Source organism: Ptychodera flava, assembly GCF_041260155.1.
Source record: "Ptychodera flava strain L36383 chromosome 23 unlocalized genomic scaffold, AS_Pfla_20210202 Scaffold_24__1_contigs__length_23054250_pilon, whole genome shotgun sequence".
Classification (NCBI taxonomy): Eukaryota; Metazoa; Hemichordata; class Enteropneusta; family Ptychoderidae; genus Ptychodera; species Ptychodera flava.
The window spans coordinates 14,536,867-14,561,535 of record NW_027248278.1 but is presented as its reverse complement, the minus strand read 5'-3'; the positions used below and the strand labels follow the sequence as shown (position 1 = coordinate 14,561,535).

Here is a 24,669-nt window from a genome sequence, read left to right as displayed (position 1 = left end):
TTGAAATTTTCGTTGTAAATAACATGTTATTTAGTTGTCGGGCACGTAATGTTTCCGAATAATATGCGATTCTCTGTTATTTGACAGGCTATTCAACATGAGCCAGTGATCATTTCAATCAAAACTAACGGAAAATCGCCAGAAGATACAGCTAATGAAACTTTAAGCTGATGAATAAGCCACGTCCTCAAATATACTACTTCTTGGCTTGTTGACCTGGTAGCGGTATACGACCGGTTCCGCCACTGCCCAAAGTGTGAATTATGTATACACAGCAAAACATCTATTCCTGCCTAGAAATAACCTTTTCGAAGCCATATTTCTGCCCCTCAAGTACTTAATCCTCTGAACCCTGTTCGGCATTTAAGTATCGCAAGATGACCTTTTGACCCCTGATATTTTGTGTTGGTTTCACTTCCGGTATGACTCATAGATCACGTGTCTGCACGACATTATTTTATTAGCGCGTCCATTTTATCACAATGCTGCTTACGTTGCTTTCAAAGTGATTCAATGTTGCCCCTTTAAAATATACATCCCGACAATATCCATCCATTCGGGGACGCGCAATACTCGATATCATGCTGAAGTATGTTATTTTAACGGTTTGTTCCTTTCAATTCATCGTTGTGTCAGCGAAAATCTCGTGTAAGGACGACGACGGGAACGATGTTGACTGGTAAGAAATATCAAAATTATTCAACTCATTGTATTTGTTTTTGTTTATTCCTCGTATTTTATTTCAAAATGCATCTACCTCGATTTAGTTTTTTTATAATTCGTCTCAAGCGTACTTCATAAATTACTGAAGTAACGAGCGCTAACAAAGATGTCAGACTCGAAAGGTTAGGCTGCTACGTCCACACTGTAGAGCCCGGGCCAGTTTCGCTTTCCATAGAAATGTTGTCCTTTTAGCGCCTCGCTATACAGGCTAACTATACAGGTATTCATTTTGGCCAGACAAACACAGAGCATGACATTGTTCTTTTTGATTTGGAGGGAGTGGGACAACTAAATGCCTATCTGCAGCCACGATTCGAATGTGATTACATGGCATCAATGGCTGATGTTATCGGTTGGGTTCCAAAGTGCATATATACGTCACTGATGAATACGAGTTGAGGCGCTGTAGGACACAACCCCAGCTTAATAACATCCGCAACGTCTAACAACCACTTCACATGCACGTAGACTGTACTTCTTAGCGAATTGACGTGCACAATTATATTGCCACAAGTTCGAACAGAGACAACTCCACTGTGCTTGTGGTCTGTTTAGGCAAGTCTTGAGGTGTATTCTCATACCGGTGCTTACAACTCTAACACCGTCCATAGTTCTGACCTCACCAAATGTTTCTCGTCATATGTGGTAACAAACAACACTGTTATACTCTTAATACAGGGCTCGAAATTAGCGGTAGTCTGGCGGCAATTGACTACCAACTTTTCCGTTCTGACTACCAATTTTGAAAAGTGGTAGTCAGGTTGACTACCAGTGAAAATTCGGGCAGATTACACGCGATACATAAGCCACCCAGTTCATTGACCAAATCTAAATAGACGTGTAGACATGCTAAACTTTACCAAAATGTCTCATTTTTTTCTTTTGTCAGTGTTATAAAAATTTCGTTAGCTTGGCTGTTTTTTGCGACATTTATGCAAAACAAGTTACGTTTTCACAAGGCATGAGCATCACAAGTCACATGCAGTCTCGTCAAATAACTTTACTTTAGAGGCTGTAAAATGAGCATTTTAAACCATTTCCGTAGAATTCCAAAGTCCGTTCTTCACAAATCTGAAGAGAGTGGCGCAGTCAGTGGTGAAAATGCCGCTGGAATAGCTACGTCACGGTCACTAGAAAAGACTGAAGACGCAGCTGAAAAAATGCTGAAAATATCAACGGATGATAATGACCACAATGATGTTGACGGAGCAATTGGAAACACTCCGAAAAAGCCCAAGGTGACACGAAAATTTCAGAGGTCATGGCTGCTTGGCAGAGAGTAGTGGTTGAAATATGATGATTGGAAACACTCGATGTTTTGCAAAATCTGTCCACAAAATCACTTTTCAAAAGCGCAAGGTCATACGCTTATCTCGAATGTTCGCGATCGTTTGACGTTAATATCAGTACGAACGAGTATTGTTTCACGATGACGTTTACACCTTCATGCGATTGATAGATGATATTTCACCATGTGTTCTAAAACTTACACTTTTAACTTTTTAAACTTTTAATCACACATTTGTTTTATTGAACATAACATATAGAGTTTCAAGTTAACAAACATATTAATACCGATAACATGCATGTATTTGTATGTACCTCACTATGTATGTTATACGGAACAAGTTACAGTCATTCAGTCAATTTTTAAAGATATACTCACCTGTTGAAAATAAAATATGTTGAACAGACAATTTCATTAGGGCTAAATTCCAAGGTTTTTCAACTTTTTTTCTGCGTAAAACACTCTGACTACCAAGACTCTTCTGTTGACTACCAACTTTTGAAAATGGTAGTCAGTCTGACTACCATCACTAAAAGTTAATTTCGGGCCCTGTAATACAATTTTATCCGTGTCAAAGTCTTCCTGACATCCATATGAAATAGTCACTTAAATAAATCACAGTCAAATTTATTTTACCCAAGTAGAGACACGCATTGCACATATTGTCAATGTGAAAATAAAGTAATATGTGGTTTCGAGAGCAGGACCCCTTGACATGGTTTATTTCCGAAGGTTGTGGTTCAATCCAACAAAATATCATATATCTTTTACGTCTGGTTACTATCATGTTTGTTGCTGTTCTTAAAGGTTAATCATTAAACTGTAAATGCGTTATTACATGAAAAATCTGCCCATGCCATAAAAAATGTCGGCCATTTGACTTACTGCGGCATTGTAATGGGTTAAAGAGAACCACATTTCTTCGAGAGTATACAAGACTGAGTATAAAGGACATAAGTTGTTTTTCTTTAGAATCGCTGCCATACTTTTACTTTTCAGGTTTATAATATCTAAATATCCGAAGATTCCAAAATACAGTGCCAATGGTTTGGTGAACGAAGGCCTTGCCTATTACTATTTTGATCCATCTGTCCAGAACGGCAGGTTATCAACCGTCGGGATAAACTCAACAAACAATGCATTGGCGAAGACATTAAACCAAATTCTCAACAACCACGACTCTGAGGTAATATATGATCGCTGGGGAAATATCTCTTGTGATAAAAACAATTCTGATGGTGTTTTCTCTAACCAAAACTACAGTGGCTAATATGCCTAGATTTTATTGATCTGCTATTTTCAAATCACCAGTGTGATTATCATGAAGGGAGCTTTCAGCGTATGCGACTAAGAGGAAGCTATTAAACTTAGTGATGGGGAAGGCAATGGCATTATTTTTGGTTACGATAATTTTCAGGAAGAGAGGGGAAAAGAGGGGAACTGAATAAATGTTCACCCTAAACAGCGTCAAAGAATTTCATTATTTATAATACTCGCCATTGTCATTATTTCCATCAGAAAGTTGCGTACCTTATGTACAACGACAGTCCACCTAACGACACGCGTGTGCCATCACGAAAAGGTCATACAAAAGGTGAGGTAATGTAATTACACGTGTGAATTTGGAATTGGGTTTAATAGGAATAAAAAATAGAAGTGGTTGTGGTGGTGTTTTCAAGTCGATAAAGGTCCCGCTAATTAACCAAAAGGTGTTTAAATGTCTTTAAACATGGTTATGAGCTGGCTTAGCTTTTCAAATGTATTGGTTATGTAATTAGTTGGCATCCTTCTAAACACTCTAAAGATGTTTCGAATAATTCCTTTTAGAATCATTCTGGCCATTTTCTGTATTATATCCTTTTTTGTCGCCTTGATTTAACTCATATCTTTCTTTCCTGATTAGGTGTCGTCTGCTTGGACGAAGCTTGTGGGTTTTGGTTGATACACAGTGTCCGCCTTTTTCCCAAATCCTCGGAGGGAGAGTATTCTTGGCCCAATAATGCCAATAGCCTTGGGCAGTCGTTGATCTGTGTCTCCGCGAAGGTTCCAGATGGCAGCTTTAAACAAATAAGTAAGTTTGTGGAGTCAGTCGATAGACTTAAAAAGTGTAAGCAAAGGACGATAACGAAGGGAAAGCGGTATATGAAATGTAAGTACTGTAAATTATTGTGGAAAAATATCTTCAACAAAGCAAGAGTTGATTGTTTATAGCTGTAATTATTTGACGGTCTAAAAATTGAAAACGTATTGTTAATGACAAAAATGACCACTTTAAATTTTAATACTGTATGTTTGTTTTGTATGTCGACATCAATCACTCAGTCCACACCCCCAAAGACTACCTAAAGCATGTTTAAACACCTGCTTTTCAGCTTGTAAACACAGCATCTATACGGTAATGGGTACTATTACTGTTTAGTTTATATTTAAAAGTGGTCGAGAGTTCACTACGTGTACAGCCTGAATTGAGGAGCTAAATACTTTGTTTCTCAACGTTCTTTAAGAGTAGAACAAAAAAATGTGGTGACATACAAACAATTGTGAAAATCGTCAAGAGTTCCAGCTAATGCATTTTCAATTTGTGTGAGCAATTGCATAATTATGTAATTCTGGACTCATCAATTTTTAGCCATAACCATTCAGTGACAGCCCTACAGTACAACTGTCCAAACATATACAATTCTCATGTGCCTCAAGTTATTAAGGAAGCAGTAGAAGGGTTAGAAAGTGTTGCCGATGGACACTGTGAAGATTCGAAGGAACGTTGTAAATACCATGCCGAGATAGAAACACAGGGAGGAGTAACCATCGACATATTTGCCAAAAGTGCGAAATTTAACGCCGGTAAATATGTTTGGGCAATCAATAGTTTTACAAGTAAAGAGAGAGCAATACAGTCTGTATAACAGACAACAAGTTGCAATGAAAGATGAGGAATTAACTTCCTCAAAGGGTAGTCGCTGCAAATCATTATTTTAGCAGTCTTTTAACTCATAGAATATTGCTCGATCCTGTGCACTATGTCTATAGAAGCAATTCGTACGGGTAATTGTACGCAGTATATCATCAGTCAGTAAGTCAGTCAGTCAGTCAGTCAGTCTGTCTGTCTGTCTGTCTGTCTGTCTGTCTGTGTATGTATGTATGTATGTATGTATGTATGTATGTATGTATGTATGTATGTATGTATGTATGTATGTATGTATGCATGTATGTATGTATGTATGTATGTATGTATGTATGCATGCATGCATGCATGCATGCATGCATGTATGTATGTATGTATGTATGTATGTATGTATGTATGTATGTATGTATGTATGTATGTATGTATGTATGCATGCTGATATGAAATTGACTGCTCTGACAGCTACTCATTATGTTAATATTGATGACACCTCACCAGGGAGCCTGACATTATCAATATGACTGTGACGAACGCTAGCCCTTGTGCGTATAACAAATCCTAATCTTGTTTGCTATCACACGTTATTATTTAATCGTTACATGCCTCAAACATTAGATTTTTCATGTCCCGTGAATTTCAAATTTAATTTGTTGATAACGCAGACGACTTCAAGGTCATACTTTGACCGAAACCAACCTTGGACCAGTTTCAACTCGACAGAATCTTTGTTTAAAAATTAGAAATGATCTAATTAAAAATTTTGTTTATGAAATATTGCCATTATCTAACGACATATGCGTTATTGAAATTGAGAATTTGATTTTCACATAATTATGAAAGATAAATCGATAAACCACCTAACAGTGATTCAAATATCCATACGCCGTTCAATAAGGAAATTATCGTTTATGGGTTTGTGTCTGTCATAGAAATCAAGCATAAGATTTTCATTTGTTATTCTAACCAAACATTGGTATCAAAATTATGTTAGAAAGGCGAGTAACTGTTCGCCTAGGAGGCATTTACCCTCCTTGTGTTACGCATATTGTCACCAGGCCCATAGTTCCTCGTTTATATGTGAACCAATTTAAACGAATTCGAGTCTTATTGAATATGTGTTTGGCAGTGATTCATGTGACTTTGTTCAGGTATACTATATAAATATGATATACCGCCTAAAGGTCTATAAATTGCATATCTTTGAAACGTGACGTCACCAAAATTTCTTGCAGTGTTCTACAAAACTTAGTCCACTAAATGGCAAAACATTCTCCTACATTACAAAACATCATTTGTTACAAAGGTGCAATAAGTTTAATATTTCGTGAGTTAAAGTTTCACATATTTATTTAATATTGTCATTGAGAAAGGGAATAGAGAAGATACTAGGCCATCTTGGAGGAAATTCACAGCTAAAAATTCGGATGAATGAGACAAAAATTTGTTTCCGTGTTTTATCAAATGCATTTACGCTCCATGTTCATTTGATTCTGCATGATTTCTGGGAGGGCGCTGTTATATTATTTTTTTTTGTTCAAACTTTCACAGAATTCTACTCCTTGGTATAAAATCATTGTAAATGCAACCTTCCGTAAACGCATTTGCGTTAACTAGTTTTTGCTTGTTCAAAGAAAAATCATAAATTTCAAACTACGCAAAATTGCAGCTCATGGGCGTTTACCATGTTTGATTTCAGCTCACTTCCGTTTGCCAATATCGTTCTTTCTGACTCTGTCTTAAACTGCCTTAATTTTGGTGGTTATATTCGACAGATATATACAGCGATTTCATCGCTCCGCATTTCGAGAGTAATATGTATGCTGAGACATGGCAAAAAGGGTCTGCTGAAAATCTGAAGTCGTTTTGCAAAGGTTATAAAGTAGAGAACGTAAGATCACTTACCTTACCTGGTGACGTGAACTTCAAATCGACCAAAGACCATTCCAAGTGGGCAGTCACAACCACTTAATCAAAAGATCGAATTTGTATTGGAGATATTAACAGACAGGTATGTATTAACTACTTCAAAGATCGTGGACTTGCATTTTGTCGAATAATTTTCGTACTGTAGACATCAAATGTAGCCAACATTACTTTCAAAGTTCTGAGTGCAACCTGACAGCATTATCATTAAAAGGAATAATAGATAGTTAAGCCCCAATGACCATTGGCCCGGCAAAAGAAGGGCAAATGGCTAAAAACCTCAGGGGTACACTTTTCGTAATGCCACCACATGGCATGCCCATATCAATGTTATTCAGAATTATTTGGTTTTACAAACGATTCTTAGGTTTTATAGTCACAATGGACGAAAATTGGAAAAGCATAAAACTATTTTGTCATCAAACAGCGCATAAATACATTTGAATCACTATTAAAAATAGTTCCAGGGAAGTTCCGTTCAAATGATGATTATGCGATTCGCTATGTCATCAAAAAGTTTCCTTTGACACTTGCAGATTGTGAGACGTTTCATATAAGACACGTAAGAAGCTGTTCTCTCGACTCTTATCGGATTGTGATATTAAAACCGTTTTGAAACTTTCGAAATGATAAATATGTTATTAGCTAGAATGTGCAAAGAGATCAAGCTAAGATGTTTTCTCACGAAGGCCTCCCTTTTGTTAGTTTAATCCTTCAGGTAAGACCGTAGCGCTGCTGTATTTATCATATCATGAGCTTAATATCACGTAAAAACCTGCCAAAATCTATCATATTTTGTGTCTGAACATTTCCTGGTTAAGCTTTGATATTGGATATCATTCAACTACACTGCAGGAGAGCCAGAAGAAGCGTGGAGGTGGCATGGTGTGTGCGAAGCTTCCAAGTGTGTCGCGTCAGTTCAAATCCATGGTCGGAGACGTTGAGAAGTGTAATGACCGAAGTGAACTATGATGGCGTGTTTAGAGTGCACACTTTAGCCTGTGAAATAGAAACAGAGAAAACAAGCAAAACATAATTTTGCAGTTGTAAATAACATTGTGTCATATTCTAGTTGAGTTTTCCATAGTAGAGCTAGCCAATAGTCCGTGGCCATATTGGTCGACTTATCTCGCATATTCACAGAAGACCCTATTCTGTATTTAAAGATCCGGATGCTATTAAGTGTTTCAATGATATCCGTGACAAATATGTTGTCGTTCCTGCTAATGAAGCTGCCAATAACATTGTATATGTCTGGAAAAAGGTTTATTTTAAATGTCTTATAGCCGGACTTGGTGTAACTAATGTTAAAATACCGATGTCTTTACTGATTTATGATATTCTGATATAATTCAGTAAGAACAATTACAGCGATAACATTAGACAGGAAAAAACCTTTTCTATATGTAAATTATCACTTGCAGAACTACTCCAATAATGGTGCACAATTCTCATTGTGAATTCTCTTTGATGTGAGGAAGTGAATGGTTGCAAGATCTGGCCTCATTGTTACATACGACTTATCACCAAGGGTCGAGAATCCTATCCAACATATTCAAGCCATCTCTCTACTCGTGATGGTGCTTGTTTTCCTGTATCTCGTTCGCTTTGCTGACGCAATTTAAACCATCAAAGTAAAGTGCGCCACTGGTGGTAACAACAGACATGTTCTCTGCCCCCTTTCTACGAAAAGGGTCAGGTATGCGCCATTCTATTCACGGCACTGATTGGACGACACTATGGAACATGTCGATTTGCTAAGGGGAGCACCTGCGTCTGCTGCGTCTTGTGCGTCCGTTGCAGTGTTATATGTTATTTCAAATTTCAAAAACAAACAAAAAGCTAACTCGATTCTGTCATTCGGATGAAGTACGCTCTTTCACAAATATATCACCTCATACGACGTTTTGCATAATGAAACATTGATTTTTGAAGACTTGTGTAATGTTCATGTAACTGCCCTCCCTGCTTTGTTGCTGAATTACTGTCAAGGGCGCAGTCATTTCGAACATTCCAGCCTGACATCACGCGCCACGCGCATCCGCCATTTTGCCCAAAATCTGGGCAAAAATGGCTGCCGCATACCTGACCCTTTCCGTGAGTGTAGAAAGGGGGCAGGGAACCAGACTAGGAGCGAAGCTTGCGGCGCACTTTTCTATGATTATACTCCAAGATTTAAACGACCGAGGTCTGGAAGTCTTTCCATCTTAACTTAATAATCAGTTGTAATTAAAACTGTAAATGAGCATTTCATTCGCTGAATATCTTTTCAATCTATATTTATTAGGTCAGACTACTTTTGATCAAGAAATGTGTATAATGGATTTAAGGCGTTGCGATTCTGTACAGTTTGTTTCGTATTTAAGCTTAAGGATGCATAATTTATAAAATAACCGTCATTTCTGGCTGCAAGAATGGGTTGATTAACGATGACGTTGCCTACTACTTTTTAATCCATCTCACCAGACGGTCAGTTTGTCGACAGTTGAGATATGCTCCACAAAAAAAAGCATTGTCGAAGACAGTGAAACAAATTTTCAGCAACAATGACTCTGAGGTAGTGTATAGTCTCTGATTATATCTCTCGTGATAAATATATCGCGAGGTAGATTTTTCCCCTAACGTAGCAAGCAAGACATTCCACCCCGCAGGGTCAAACTTTCCTCCCATTTTGTAGTTTGAAAGAGACATTATTTTCACGTTTCAATGGTATAAGTTGGAAAAAGTCAATTTTAATTTTTATCACTTCCATTCTGAAAGAGACCCAATAGAAGTGTGATATAAGAATGCAGTCTACATCGACAGCGATAGACCAGTCGTTACTTGGTTTTGAGATGATGTTCATGATAGAGAGACAACATGTCTTATTTTAAAAATCAGCACATGACATAGAGTATTTATGTCGCTGTTATTGCAGTAACGTTTTCACCAGAAGAGCGTTAGAACTGTTTCGAAGTCACATGACCCTTTTCTTAATCATACAAGCTATCTATTTACTTTTCAATTCATTAAATGATATGTATTATTGCTAATACTCCTTGATGTAGTGATACCTCACATGATTTACACGGATATATTTGCGTAAAGATTTTTTCTCGTTCTCTCTCCCACTGTGCTAAAATCCAAATACAAGGTGTAATGAAAGGCAGAAATTCATTCCCACTATTAGAACTAAAAAACACAATAAAATAATCAAATTTTTCTGTGATATCCCACAAACTCTGCAAAGCATTCACACATAAAAGGCTCTGTAGCTGTGATGACTTTTGTTGATCAATTAAATTTTTCATGTCATCTTTGTAGTATCACACAATCAAACGAACGCCCGTTTCTGTAATTTTGCATAATTAAGACAGTAATATCTATTCTATATCCTGCTTTAAAATTGAAACAGCGAAGCGTTTGCTTCAATATGAATACCAGTTCTACATGACTAATGGTACTCATTTTGTGAATTTTTACTATATAAAGACACTTTTGCAAAAAGTAGTTGTTGTTGGAAGACAATTGTCAGTTCGTCAGATCGAAGTACAAATTCTCTCGGGAGAGTCTGGCTTGCACCTTTCAACAATCGATGGTCTCCTCTTTATTGTAAGTCGAGTAAGTCGTTAATAGTAGCTTATAAATATTTGAAAATCCCGTCTTCTCGCACAATTACTGATAATAACAAACGTAGTTAACTATGGAATTCTGTAATGGAACAGTGTATGTTTTCTCTGGTTGAGCAATTAGAGCAATAAAAATGTTTGTTTTAACTTAATTTAATTAGTATTAGTGTATGTCCTAAAATACTTAAAATTGATGAATAAAAAACTGTTTTTACCAGTGATAACTTGTTTCGAACAAATGCATACTTCTTTCCTCAAAAAATTGTCACGCCGCAGTTTATCAACATGGCGTAAAAGAACAATCAAAAACGTAACAGTGTATTTCTGTTTTGAAATTCAATAAAACAATCGACAGCCTTACTGTACAGTGATAATGTGTTTTGCAAAAACAAAGGAAATTAATAGTCGTGTTCAAACAATATCATTCTAGTTTTGATGAATTTGTCATAGTGTATTACTTTATCATAATACTTTATATTACTTTATCATAATAACAAAAGAACATTAAATATCTACTACAATTGCCATATTGTTTTTCCTAACAACGTCATCAGTTTTCACAGAGTGTCGCATTGTTCTCTATTACTGTAACGTAAATAACGAAATAAAATGACCAACCAATGTCTTCTCTTTGCACTGAATTTACTCAACTGTGTTAGTGTATGGTGCAGGGGAAAAACAAGCAATTTAGTTTGTTTTTGTTTCAAAAACTCAAAGAAAAGAGATAGAAGGAAGCGTTTAAACAAACGTACAAAAGCACCGTGATGTTATTTTCTCAATCCATTGTAAAATACATAGCCTTGACGTATCTGAAAATTATAAGTTAGCTTGTTGACATGGAAACACACGTAGAGAAGAAATGACAGTAACAACCATGACCACTTCAACAGTCATATCATCCAAACTAAAAACTTCCTTTAAACTGACATCTACTGTATTTACATGTGAGAGAACAGTAATACGAGAAACCTATAAGGTTAAAAGTCCAAAAGAGGTAATAGTAGAGTACAAGCGTTAATTATCAATCCTTACTTTTTCATTAACAGTCAAGATACGCATGAATATAGTACCAGACTTAATAATACGAAAACCTTGCTGTAAATTTCTTACATCTCATAGTCACATTCTATTCGGACCAGTGATTATTTACAGCAAGTAGAGATTTCTTAGGGACTCATACCACAATATGTCTGGCCATTTTAATAAAGATAACTACTACCAGCTGAATTTTGTTCTTCCGGCCGGGATCCAACATTTTTACTTTTAACGTCAATCTTTTGTTCTCCTCTAAAGGTTTTGTTTTCTTACATCAATGTTTTTGATTTCAGTGTTTTCTGATGTTTGCGATAAAGCTACGGCCAGATCCCCTGTTAGCGTTTTTTAATTTCTTTGTTTACAAAGGAACACAATATTGATTTAAGGATTAGTCCTTGACGTGTCTTGTTGTATCGATTTTACCGGCGTGTTCCAATACAAATGTTCACTTTGTATCTACCATTCAACTACCGCTTCGCTAGAATGTACACACAACAACGACGGATAGCGGAACAAACGGGCAGTTGCACAAGCCGTTATCATGCTGAAGTTCATAATTTTATATCTCTGTTTATTCATCACAACATGTGCAAGCATCTCGTGTAAAGACGACCAAGGGATGAACACAGACTGGTAAGGCATGTCAAACGATGACTTGTTCCAACCAATAACTTTTGCACTCCCGCCATTCTGCTTTCAGGAACCACATCGCTTATACTTCATGCACTTGTTTGCCTATTGTATTTTTGCTGAGCCTATGGGTACATTCAAATACAGTTGTTAAAATGAAGGCTTATTTTGCTACATGAAATAGGCGACAAACATGCGATGACCCGATGACCAGAAGCCAGTTAGTTTCAGATTTGGTCAATAACTTTAAAAGACGCCGATCGAACTGTGATTACATTATTGTAAGTGAAAGTGGTTCAATGGCCGTTATAATAAGGGATGACTCGAATTTTTGCTATGAAGTTTACGGAAGAAAAAATCTTAGAGCACAACATTTAACAGATTAGAAGTATCATAAAATATAACCTCCCGAATAAAAGGATTTGAGAGGTCGATTTCCAAAATGACAAACTGCTGGTGTTACTTTCAGCACACCTGGTCACACATTTGAGCTGTTGTCCTATTGATAATTGTCTGTCTAGTCTTGTTCTCACTGTGTGTTTCTTAGGGCGTCTGACTGTGCACTCTGCAAATGCACGGGATTAGCCCGAGGAAACTCTGTGCGTCCACACGCTTGAGTTTAGGTCAGACTCTTTGTTTTGAGACTGACATCGACCTAAACGCCCTCTACGGTCTGTCTATCTATCTGTGTGCGCAATATCTCAAATTGATTGAGTGGATTGGAACCAAACCTGATACGGTATATCTAGATTCTGTTTTTGGAATGGCAAAACTGATTGGTTTTGGTGGGTGCCTTGCATGATTATACTAATTTTCTGAATCACGTGTTTAGAAATCTAATATTCTGTGGATGAAAGCATAAGATCTTATGAATATTTCTACACCTATGCCAAGCAAGGAAATATATGGCAGATTTCAAGGTCGTGTGGCGGTTTTATGAAATTGCACTCTCATATGTATATTTAATTTACTGTCCTTATTAGGGATATACGTTTAGCTTTAAGTGACCAAAGATTAGATACGAAACTTGTCATGCAAATTAAACACCATTTCTACTGCAACTTATTGTTAATTTGCATGTTTAATGACCTTTTCAAATTAGCATATCATTGTTACCTTCGTGCAATTAGGGACACAAATTTAAAGTGGAAGGATATGATCGTGTTTAGGGTTTGGCGGCACATCCCCGAATGATAAAATTGGTGTACCCCACCAGCGTACAGGGTAGACGACAACCCCCGTGTAACGCACTATACTGTGAAGAAAAGGCCATGCGCATGTGGATTTTGCACAACCTAAACCCGATTACGTTTAAATGTCAACTAACGTCCCAGATATCAAAATGTCATTCCTGGGGTTAAAAAAAGATGAACAGCCACTATCTCAATGTAAACTTTAGGAAGGGCAGTTACCAAATCAAAATGTTGTTACATCAACAAAAGTGCACATATCTGCTTTTGTTTTTGAAAAATATTTTTTTTCGAAAATGTAATGATTTTGGCAGATAGAAACTTTTCTGTTTGAAATCCTATATTAAACTTAAAGGATGGGGTTTTAGTCCAACATTACGTTATTGACATCATCTCTGAATGTTTGCCAGAGATGATGTCAATAACGATAAAGATGATGTCAAGTTGTTTAGGCTCTGAGGCTGCGTTTGTAACAAGAGAACACTTCATTGCTTTGAGCAGTAAGTCGTGACGTGGCAATTTGGGTCGATTTTATCAGCGCGTTCCTTTACAAATGCTCGCCCTATTCTGCCAGTCAAATATAATTTACTATACCGCCTTGCTTGAACGTTAAAGAAAAGCGACAGATAAAAAAATCAAACGGACAGTGAACAGCAGCCGGAATCATGCAGGAGCTTATAGTTTCACTCCTTTGTTTATTCTTCACTACATGCACTGGCATTTCGTGTAAAGATGACAATGGGATGGATGTAGACTGGTAAGATAGGTCAAACAGTGACTTCATTCACAATTTCACTAGTTTCTCCCGCCATTTTCTGTGCTTTCAGCTTGCATGTCGCCTGATACTGTTTGCGCTTATTTGCCTACTTATACTCAGCCTTTCTGATAAATCCATCTGAGTACATGGAGTGCTTCAAAGCGAAATTTCGACCAAGATGTTCGCCTTGTTTATCTGATAGTACGGTCGAGCACAGTCAATGGCTTTTCTGTAACTACGATCTAGACTGAGTAAATGCCACTGAGCATCGTAACCCTTCAGCAAACAAGGTCGATTCGATGGCCATTTCATAATCGGTCTTACATTTGAAGATCGGGCTGATTAGATCGTTAGAGTAAGTAAAACCAAACGTTTTCACAGACATGTAGCAAAATCTGGCTGTGGGAGCTCAAATGTACTAAGTAGGACACCCAATAAGGAAACGGCTGCGTCGGGTATATGATCTTCATAAGTTCTGGGACTTTCAAAGTATTTCAGAAGGGAATTTTGAAACTCAACCCTTGATGAATTCGACTGATTTTCTTGATTATGTTCATATTTCATAATCGATTGAAATAGCATAACGTAGCATAAGTCCCCATTAAAAGGAAAAAAACTAGAATTACTAATTTTCAAAATATACTAAACAGATTTTTTCTGGATTATGTGTGCCTTTCCCCTGTAATCGGAATGCTGACTACGCCCTAGGTCAGCAGTGAACACTGTATCTGCTAGCTAAACTTCAAGTTTGCTCGAATAGCTTTGAGCAATGGCTTCAATAACAATGGATTTTTCACTGCAGGATGGGTTACTGACATAAAGCTACCCGGTTTCGCAGTCCTGCTGGTAATCAGTTGCATAGTGTACCAAATCAAAGTCAATGCCAACAGGCTCCTTTCATAAAACTTCTTGCTTGAAGTCTTCCAATTTTCCTCGAAGCAACACTGACACCAGGTAAAATAAACTCGGAAATATAACACAACCAATCTGTTCTCTAGAAACAAGATTTTATTCGACTGAAAATCCTACTCCACTGGGACTTATGCCAAGTGATCATATTCAGATCAATTTCTGTTTACATGTGACCAAGGTATTGAGGCAAAAAACACTTGTTTTCAATGAAAAACATTTCATTATTTAAGGTAAAGCCACGTTTACACTGTCATATAGCTGTAATATGCTTCTAAAGGCCATGTGTCCGAAATTTTGCCTTGGCAACATTTTTGCCACACGTTAAAGGGAGAGAGCTGCGTATGTGCGACAGTCTTGTTTTAGAATGATATATTTCATGCACGATATCTAGATGCATCACATCAACACAGATGCAATATTTAATTTTACGATATACATAATGACAGACATGTTTTAACTTTTATCAAACGCCAACGCACATCAGATAAAGTGTTTACACAAGTTGTACGGGTCTTACACGACTTTGAGTGAGCTTCCAGCAACTCCCCTCCCCCTTAGGTGGAACTAGAGCAGATAATTTGCAATGAATACTGCTAATAATCTTCCTATGTAAAGAATTAACTATGTACTCATAGGGAAGAATGTCATTTGTGTGAAACTTTGATGTTGAAGTAAACGTGCTTCTGTTCTACAGTCATCAGATCACACACAACAAGTTCCAATGCAGTTCATATTTTTCTGTATTTTTTCAGGTTCATAATTTATAAACTACCCGAGATTCCTGACAGTAATAATGAGTTGGTGAAAGCTGGTGTTGCGTACTACTATTTCGATCAATCTGTCCAGACAGGCAGGCTATCAACCGTTGGGATAGACTCATCAAATCAGGCACTTGCGAAAACGTTGGACCAAATTTACAGCAATCACAAATCTGAGGTAGGGTGTGCGTGTCGGCTCATTTGATAGGTATCCAATAGAGGTGATTTGACGCTAATAGCAGTTCGGTGCCTTATACCATGCCGAAACCACTTTGCTGTGAGTTGCCATTTCAAGTCATTTTCAACGTGATACATCAAAAGATTGTGTTTAATATCACATCAAAAGATAATTCATAATTCGCCAAGACGTTCAGAAGTCAGTCATCATTCTTTTCCGCCAATTGTTCAAGTTTTTGTTCAAAAGTGTTCAAATCATCAGAGCAAGATTATTTCCTCATGCGTCTCATGCGTCTCATGCGTCTTATGAGACGATTATCTCACGTGATGACCGAGCCACTATTTATAAATCCCTCTAGGCTATTCGCATCTTATTTTTAGGAGCTTTTCCATCCTCACAAGGCGTCTTTGTATGTTCAATTTGCACGACATCAGCGAAAAGGGAACTCCGATTTATTTCAATATTCTAGAGAGGACTAGAGAAATGATGACGATTTGCTGTAATCCTCAAGTAAGGTCAACACGTTAAATATGCATAATTGAATGTTGTGTCTGTGTGGTCAAGTAATTGATTAATTCGTAATTTAATCGTTTCATAAAGGGTTCCAGGTACCGTTGACACTGATTACGAGTTTATGTGAGATATCATAAATTGGAGACGGATATCAAAACTTATTAATTCTCCTAGGGTCGTTCGTATAATCCCTACAACAAGGTTCGACATTCTCACAATCCATTACAGTGCGAGCTTCTCCTGTATCCAGATGAACCTACACAGCCCATAGCTGGCTCAAAAAGAGAAACTTTTTTGGACAACTTTGTCGAAAGTCTCCTTGTGTGGCGTCAAAAAAGAAAACATTAGCTCATTCGGTTATTTGTTTGTGTTTAAATATTTTCAAATTTGAAAATTATGTCAAAAAGGTCTCGTTGAGACATTTGGGAAAATATGTTTAAAATTGGCATATTTTGTCAACAGGGCTTTGACGAGGCACCTGAAAAGATAATATGTTGACTAAATATGTCAAAAGTATTTATGAGGCATTCGAAAGACAAGATATTTCTTCTGATAAATACGAAAGAGTCTTGCGAATCATGATGAAAAGAAAACATATCGGCTTATTTTGTTTTTTGGCATGGCACCAGAAAATGAAAACATTTTGGCGAATAATATCCAAATGTTTTGACGAGGCATGTGAAACAGGTGTTGTATTCGCCTGGATTACAAGTTGTATTCGAACCCGAACATTGCTTTCAAGTCGAGCACAGTTTATTAATTCCGAATAAAGTGAAAGAGGGTCAACGTCAAAATTATCCCTAAATTTAATGATTATGGCTACAAGTTTAAAATAGGCAGGTGATCTTAAAACCTGCCATTAAAGCCCAAATAGCTTCGAATTTGTAATACAAACTCATCTCAAAATTTCCTGTTTTCTGAGATTTTTCTTTATATAAAACCAATTAAAGACTGATTAAGTGTATAACACTTTCATAAGTGTTGAAAGTGGCATGTAAATTCATACGTTTAACATGATTTTAGATTTCCAGCCATTTTCAAAAATTATATTATGTGACTGCGAAAATAAACATTACAAAAACAAAATGTTGGCCATCATTTGTTTTGCAATCAAGTAAATGGCATCATGCTTGTTTCCTTTATGATAAAAATGTGTATATGCAGGAAATACTACATTCTTGTACTTTTCCGTGGGGCGCCATTTCATGATTGCGGCACCCGTTTATTCAACCCTTTACAACAGGTCGTTATGGTCCAAATCAGCAAGCAGTGATACTTCTATACATGTCCTTCAGTTAGAACATTTACACGAACCAACTTTGGGTTGAAAATAAAATCATGAAAATAATGCATCAAATTCGCAGCTATTGGGGCTTTAATTGATCGTCGTAACTAAATTTTGAGAAGATGATAGATTTAGTCCGCCATTGTTTTTCTTGGATTTCAATTTTATTACGTTTTGATTATAAATTTACAGCGTGCTTAAAACTATATATTCGATAACCCATACCTTCACTACCCAACACCTTCGTGGTATATTTCTTTCAAATTCCAATATGCCTTTTATGGCTCTCGAAATCGTCAAACAAACAATTGACCGAAGTTATGCCCTCGGATTCGTAATTCCTGATACCCGAAATTATCCACATTATTGTCAACAGAATGTAGCCTACTTGATGTACAACGACGCTTGGCCGAATACAACAACCGAACATTGGGATCGAGGCCATACGAAAGGTAATACGCCTGTAATATGAAAAAGGCAGTAGCAGTAAGAGGGTTCGTCACAACAGCGAGTTAGCAGACGGGACTGTCCAACTTTACGGTGTCTAGACTTAAGGCAGTACGCGCCCCGAAAGTGAAAGACGAACTTTTGCTCGAACTTTCCTCAATGAAACTTCCATCCATACTCTTACCAAAGCAAGGATAAAAATCAGGGGTCACCGTTCAAAGTTGGTACTTTCGATTTTCAAAAAAAGAAAACAAAGACGGGTGAAATTTTTTCATACGCCAAGGTCTTTATAACGAGCCCCCAAGTAGAAGATAAGAAAAGAAATGTAAAGATTTGAGAGTCTCAATACATGCTGACCCCAAGGCGCTGTCTGCCTTAGAGGTTTACAGTCATATTACTAGTCAAAACTAGTAACAATTGATAGCCCAGTACATAATACGAGAAGGAGTGTCGATGTAAGATTGAATCCCTTTTCTGTCAAAGATCACGGGAAACAACTTTCTAGAACATATGGTGACAGTGCTTTTAGCGTGTATGCCCCTAAACTGTGGAATAGTTTGCCGCCCGAACTTCGGATGATAAAGAAATTCGCTCTTTTAAAGAAGTCTCTTAAAACCATTATTTTTCTTCAATGCTACTGTTGACTTGGATATAATTTTTACCTGCAATTTTTATATTCTATTTATTTTTTTTCATTTTAGTGGAATTTTTTATAATACTTTCTTTGCTGTTTTAGGTGGGATCCTCTAGTCTAGATTTTAAGCTTGCTTGTTTTTATCGATTGGTTTTAATTACACTCTTTCCTCTGAGTTGTTTTGTAATATTTAGTTCTTCCAGTAATTTTCTGTAATGTACAGACCACTGAGACAAGGTGTGTAGTGGTCTTTAAACAATAAATTTTTATTATTATTATTATTATTATTTCTATATATTATTATTATTAATTATTGTAGAAGGGGCGTTCCTCGGTATTGAAAATGCCTATGTGATGGCGCTGTTTTTAAAAAGTGATTGGTTAGATTTTCTCTTTCGATGGTAACTGTGGCAAAATTGGTACAGGTGACAGTATACCTTTAAGCTGTGGAGCTTACCGTCCCTCAAAGCGCGAATCTGCAAATAGTTCTCAGCTGACAGATCTTGAATAACTCTCAGAATTATCTCCTCTTTATGATTGCTAGGTGACGTCTGTTTAGACACAACTGGCGGATTTTGGCTGGTACAAAGCGCCCCTCATTTTCCGGAACCCTCAAATGGAAGTTATTCCTGGCCTCACAATGCCAAAAAGTATGGGCAGTCTTTGCTGTGTATCTCTGCGCAGGTTGAAGATGGCAGCTTTCAAAAAATAGGTATATGAGAATCAGTTGATAAATATGAAGAATGGATGGCCAAATTTATAAAGGACATGAAAGTATTGGGCACATGCAATAGCTGAACATAATTCTTTAAAAGGACAATAGCTCGTTTGACGATGCCTTTCTGTGACTTTATTTGATAAAAAATGAGCCGTATTTCAATTTATAATGCTTATGCAAAAACTTTTTAAATGAATTTTTTTTTTATATTTTTTTAGTATTTTTTTTGTTTACAGTCAACATATATCACACATGTAACACAGAGCTCTCTACCACTTGACTTGATATTTTTATTATTATTTATTTAGTGACAGCATTGAAATACAACTGTCCTGCCATATTCGATTCTAACGTACCTCCAGTTATCAAAAATGTTGTCAAAGGGTTAGATGATGTGGCGAATGGCAATTGTCAAGATTCAGATGAAGATACACACTACCATGCTGCCATCAAAACGACCAAAGGAGTAGCCCTGGACATTTTTGCCAAAGCTGCGAAATTTAACGAAGGTTAATGTTTTTATTTTTATGAGGGGGTATTATTAGTTTCAATCAAAAACATCAAAATTACCACAAATTGTATGATAAAGGACAAAACGTTTTGAAAGATGTGAGATGCGACTTCAATAAGGCTAGCCTCTCCATTTAGAATATTGGATGCATACAATAAGTATCCTTGTTAAATTCCTCAGATGAACGGTATTCTCTTGAGATTTATTGACAAATTTGATTCGAAGTTCTTCCGTAAATTGTGCACATTAAATGCATAGGCATTTCCAAGACAAAATGTACATACATTTTGCAGAGAGAGCATGTACATTTCATATTTTCATGTGTTTCAAATTTTCCGACATCTGTTAAATCGGATCATCAATAAAGACTGCAATATTTTTTTACAATGCTACCGCAATATACTTTCTCTACCTTATATCGTAAAAGAAGGAAAACTAAGAATTGACGTTCATTTGAGGATTATGCAATGTGTCCACGTTTTTAATTTTTTTTTGTTTTACTTGTACAAACATGAACAAGGTCATTCATTTTCAATAAACTTGTGTCTAGTCTACTCATTCAAGACAATGGTGTTTACTTTTTTCAGATAGAAAGTAAAATCGCCAAACATTCAAAAAGTTGCGACACGTGGGCTTTTCACATCTATACATATAAAGTCCTGTCGTTTGCGATTTTCTTTTTATTTGTCATCGAGTCTGAACATGTATGTGTCTCTTATGATTATATTTATATACAGATATATACAGCAAATTTCTGGCTCCTTATTACGAGGCGGACATGTATGCTGAGACTTGGCAGCGGGGAGAACCTGAAGATAATATCAAGTCGTTCTGCGGAGATTATAAAGTGGAAAACATCAAATCAATAATTTTATCTGATGATGTAAAATTCCCTTCTCTTGATGACCACACAAAGTGGGCAATGACAGCAACATATTCAGAATCTAGAATATGTATCCGGGATATCAACAGACAGGTATATGTGAACTGCTTTGCAAGCGTTATATTTTTTATCCTGCCAAAAGGAAATCAAAGGCTAACTAAAATCTTAGCTGTCTGCCCTTTTTCACATCTGTATTTTGAGCTTATTATGAGGAGGAAGCCCAGCGTTTGAGTGTCAATAAATTAGAATATGCAAACTTAATAAAATCTAATGATGTGATAAACGGTTTGCCAGATGAACAAACTTAGGTGTTTTGCTTGTGTACATTTTTTATCGTTTAATCTTTTGGAAAAATAATACTACAGCTGTTTTATTTTAATATCTTTTGGTCAGCCACTCATAGATATTAGATATTTCTATAACGATTCCGCGTTTAAGGATTTGAACTACTTTCGGAATAATATTATTACACCATGGACAAGTTGTCAATCATTTCCAGCCGTCCATCGCGTGGGCCAGAAACATGTCGTTTACTTTTGTGTGGAGCAAATGCCAGACGACGTCTCAGTCTACGCGTACCTTCCGCAAATTTATGCACTATTTCAAAGATAGCATACGCCTAGAAATTTACTTCAGACGAAGATATGCCATTTTTCGGGACAAAAATCGACTGAACCTCGACGGTGCGAACACTGTAACGTCGCGCCTGACCCCAGTTACACAGTGCTCAGGCCAAAAAAATATATGTGCTGTTCCGATTACCCGACCTACCCCAATTTTAACCCCCGACCCTAGATTTTTTACAGCTTCATAAACCCGGAAGTAAAAATAATGATATGAAAAAACGTGAAACGCATGAAATTAATTTTAGTTCGGTTTTGATACTTTTTGATCAACTTCAATAAAATGCTGTTGCAGCAATACCACGCGTAAATTTCCGTACGCTGATTTTGCATATGAAAGCCTATCAGCCAGTTGAGAGTTACGTTCACAAAAGTTCATTGCCCTAGCCCGATAAGGTTTCTGTGTCACATCATCTCTGTACGATTGAGAAAAGGAGACAAACTGAAGGTTTTGTGCATCATATATGGATGTCCATAACACTCTGAAAGTAATTCTGATAGCAAAATTGACACGAAAAGTTGGACTTTACTGTTACAGAAACGTGTTCAGTGCAGACTGCACAACCATTGAAGCGAGCTGTGGTGTCAATGGGCCCTGTTTTTGAATTCAGTGAACTGACACTGACTCATTTTTCGGAGCAAATAAACCCTAAAATTAACTGTCGGTGACAACCAACCTTTCTGTTTGTTACTTTCCCCATTCTAAAATGACTGAAAAAAAGCAACTGGAGCAAATATAACATCAAGAAAAACTCAACTCCGCATTTAATTCAAACAAGGGCTGTGACCCTCTAAGTTGTTCGTTTTAGCTCTACTGAGTCTGCGCACAAAACTTCAAGACCAGCTAGGTCACTACAAAAATACAGCTTGCTGGTTTGCAAAGAGCAATGTTAATCCAAACTTACAGTGGTGAGGGATGATATACGCACAGTAAAAACGTGACAAACAAGCACATTATATTTTTCAGAAGCTACAAACATTCTTTTATCACTAAAATAGATTTTTGTCTTGGTTTGTGTAGTGCAGACAGTTCAGTAAAAAATAAAAAAAATCCCTTGAAGGTACAGTGGGAATGGCTGGCTGTTGTTGAATGTACATTAAACCCTATGAAAGCAAACTTACAGAATATGTGCAAACAAACATACAGAATATTTAAGCATGAGATTATATGCTACAATTTTTAGGGATATTAAAGCTTATGAATATTAATGAGCCGTCCACCACTCTTGGAAGCCCTATACATTCACAACAGCGATACCCAAATTTGTTGACTTTTGAAAAAATCTTATAGAGGATGGTGTTTAGAGCCAGAAGCTTGGATTGTGTAAGCAAGTAATTTATGGCTTGTAGTATGTATATCACAAGTGACATCTCTGCAACATTAAAACTTACATAAGATGTCCTTAAATGTTTCAGTTAAATCCCATCCAAAATTTTAAAATCCCCCTCAAAAATTCCAGAGAGGGGGACCAATCCCCCCTGGTATAGTAACCTAGATGAAACACTGCATTGATGACAGTAAATATTGTGTTGTGTCAGTTCTTACAAGTCAAACTTACCTGTGGATAAACAGTTAACTTTCCTTTTAAATAATTGTAATTCAGCCATATCAATTTCCGTGGAAGTCCAATTAACCTCACACTTCAATTCTACTGATGAATATTTTATTTTAATAAATTGGTATTCAATTCATGAGGAAATCGTTCACTGGTAGTTTGTTTGAACGCGTACAAATGCACATTGAGAAATAAAAAAATAAAAAAAAAACAAAACAAAAACATATTCCCTACCTACCTACCATATTTTTGAAAACCATGTAATCGGAACAGCACAATTTTTTTGGCCTAACCGAACCCAATGTAATGCGACCAGCTGCGAGACCAGCTGCGAGTTTACGATATTTTCAAGTCAGTTCTGATACTACCATATTCAATTGCTGTACAGGTAGGGCACAAGGGGCGTGGTGGTGGCATGGTATGTGAAGAACGTCCAAAGTGAGGAAAACCTATGAATCCTTCGTCAGTGAACTTGAGAAATGTGAAGACGAACATAATGAACTGTTATAGGATATATAGGAATCATGACATGATATATATGAGGATTCAGCCAAGCGGTTTTGACTGTGATGTATTCCCTAGGTGACTGTGTACAATAATTTTAGAGTTTGAATGCAATTAAGAAATTACGGAAAGGTGACAGCAATTGAAGATCGATCAAACATTTATATCTAAGTGGCAAGCCTAAGTTTAAAATTGTGTTTCTTTCCTACGTCTTTACTTCACCTTGAGGTAGAATGAGTCATAGGGACAGATAATTAGACTCTCAAATTCCAATGCTTTTATGATAATTACAATTTGTTGAGGCTCATTTTAAAGGTGTTTGATACGAAAATTGTTTACCTTCTAAATTTTGCTAAAAATTGAAAATTTCACTTTTCTTTTTAGAGTTAACCGAGGATGACGACCGTTTTGAATCTCAAATATCAGTAAAATAATTGGATTTTCTTTCTTTAGTACTAAACGTTGCACAGAGACCCCTGATTTTTATGTTGATTTGGTAAAAGGAGGGTAAGAGGATGGTGTGAGGTGTTAGGAGGAAGTTTCAGGTTTTCTCTTTCGAGGCGCATTCTATCTTAAAGTGGCACTCCCACTTGGTAATATTTTTAAAGCACATTTTCTAAATGCCAACGGTCGATATTTGACGTTGCGAGTGCGCGCAGATCGCGAGTTATCGATAAAAACATGTCTTCAAAAAAGCAAAAGTTTGAATTCCGATGGCCCACCTAAATTCAGCTTCCGAAAATCGAACGTTCGGCACTGGGGCCATTGTCAAATAAGCTATGGAGTACGAGTCTACGCTCTCGGTGCTGTATGTCACAGTACAACTGGCGTCGGTGATCGGTCATGCCCCCTGGGGAAGCCGAGTCTTACTGACTCTGAGAAAAAACAGAAAACAACCAGAATTCGCTTAGGTGACTAGCACAGCTACGTGCGGTTGATATATAGCGGCCGCCGAGTGGTATGCATAAACGCGCGCGCGGCGTACTGTGTGGCAGACGACAAAATGTAGTCATCGGAGGCGGCTAATATTTGCCACGTAAAAACTAATGTTTTTGTGGTATTGGTTAAAAATATAGTACAACTGATTT

General features: G+C 36.9%; 2 protein-coding genes across 2 annotated transcripts; both read left to right on the top strand.

Annotated features, from left to right (window-relative positions):
- Positions 1-569: 569 nt before the first annotated feature.
- Positions 570-10,519, top strand: LOC139124852 (plancitoxin-1-like). Its single transcript, XM_070690960.1, has 7 exons — positions 570-679; positions 3,011-3,197; positions 3,530-3,605; positions 3,915-4,082; positions 4,655-4,855; positions 6,689-6,924; positions 7,695-10,519. Exons 1-6 carry the CDS (start codon positions 582-584, stop codon positions 6,883-6,885), a joined length of 927 nt encoding a protein of 308 aa, XP_070547061.1. The 5' UTR covers positions 570-581; the 3' UTR covers positions 6,886-6,924; positions 7,695-10,519.
- A 3,354-nt stretch (positions 10,520-13,873) lies between these two features.
- LOC139124687 (plancitoxin-1-like) lies at positions 13,874-23,519 on the top strand. Its single transcript, XM_070690809.1, has 7 exons — positions 13,874-14,059; positions 15,724-15,907; positions 18,082-18,157; positions 19,331-19,498; positions 19,813-20,013; positions 20,753-20,997; positions 23,466-23,519. Exons 1-7 carry the CDS (start codon positions 13,968-13,970, stop codon positions 23,517-23,519), a joined length of 1,020 nt encoding a protein of 339 aa, XP_070546910.1. The 5' UTR covers positions 13,874-13,967.
- Positions 23,520-24,669: the final 1,150 nt, after the last annotated feature.

Coding starts and splice junctions, on each gene's coding strand:
- LOC139124852 (XM_070690960.1), top strand. CDS start 582: ATGCTGAAGTATGTTATTTTAACGGTTTGTTCCTTTCAATTCATCGTT. Junction 3,606..3,914: donor ACGAAAAGGTCATACAAAAG/GTGAGGTAATGT, acceptor TTTCCTGATTAG/GTGTCGTCTGCTTGGACGAA. Junction 4,083..4,654: donor TGGCAGCTTTAAACAAATAA/GTAAGTTTGTGG, acceptor ATAACCATTCAG/TGACAGCCCTACAGTACAAC.
- LOC139124687 (XM_070690809.1), top strand. CDS start 13,968: ATGCAGGAGCTTATAGTTTCACTCCTTTGTTTATTCTTCACTACATGC. Junction 18,158..19,330: donor GGATCGAGGCCATACGAAAG/GTAATACGCCTG, acceptor TATGATTGCTAG/GTGACGTCTGTTTAGACACA. Junction 19,499..19,812: donor TGGCAGCTTTCAAAAAATAG/GTATATGAGAAT, acceptor TTATTTATTTAG/TGACAGCATTGAAATACAAC.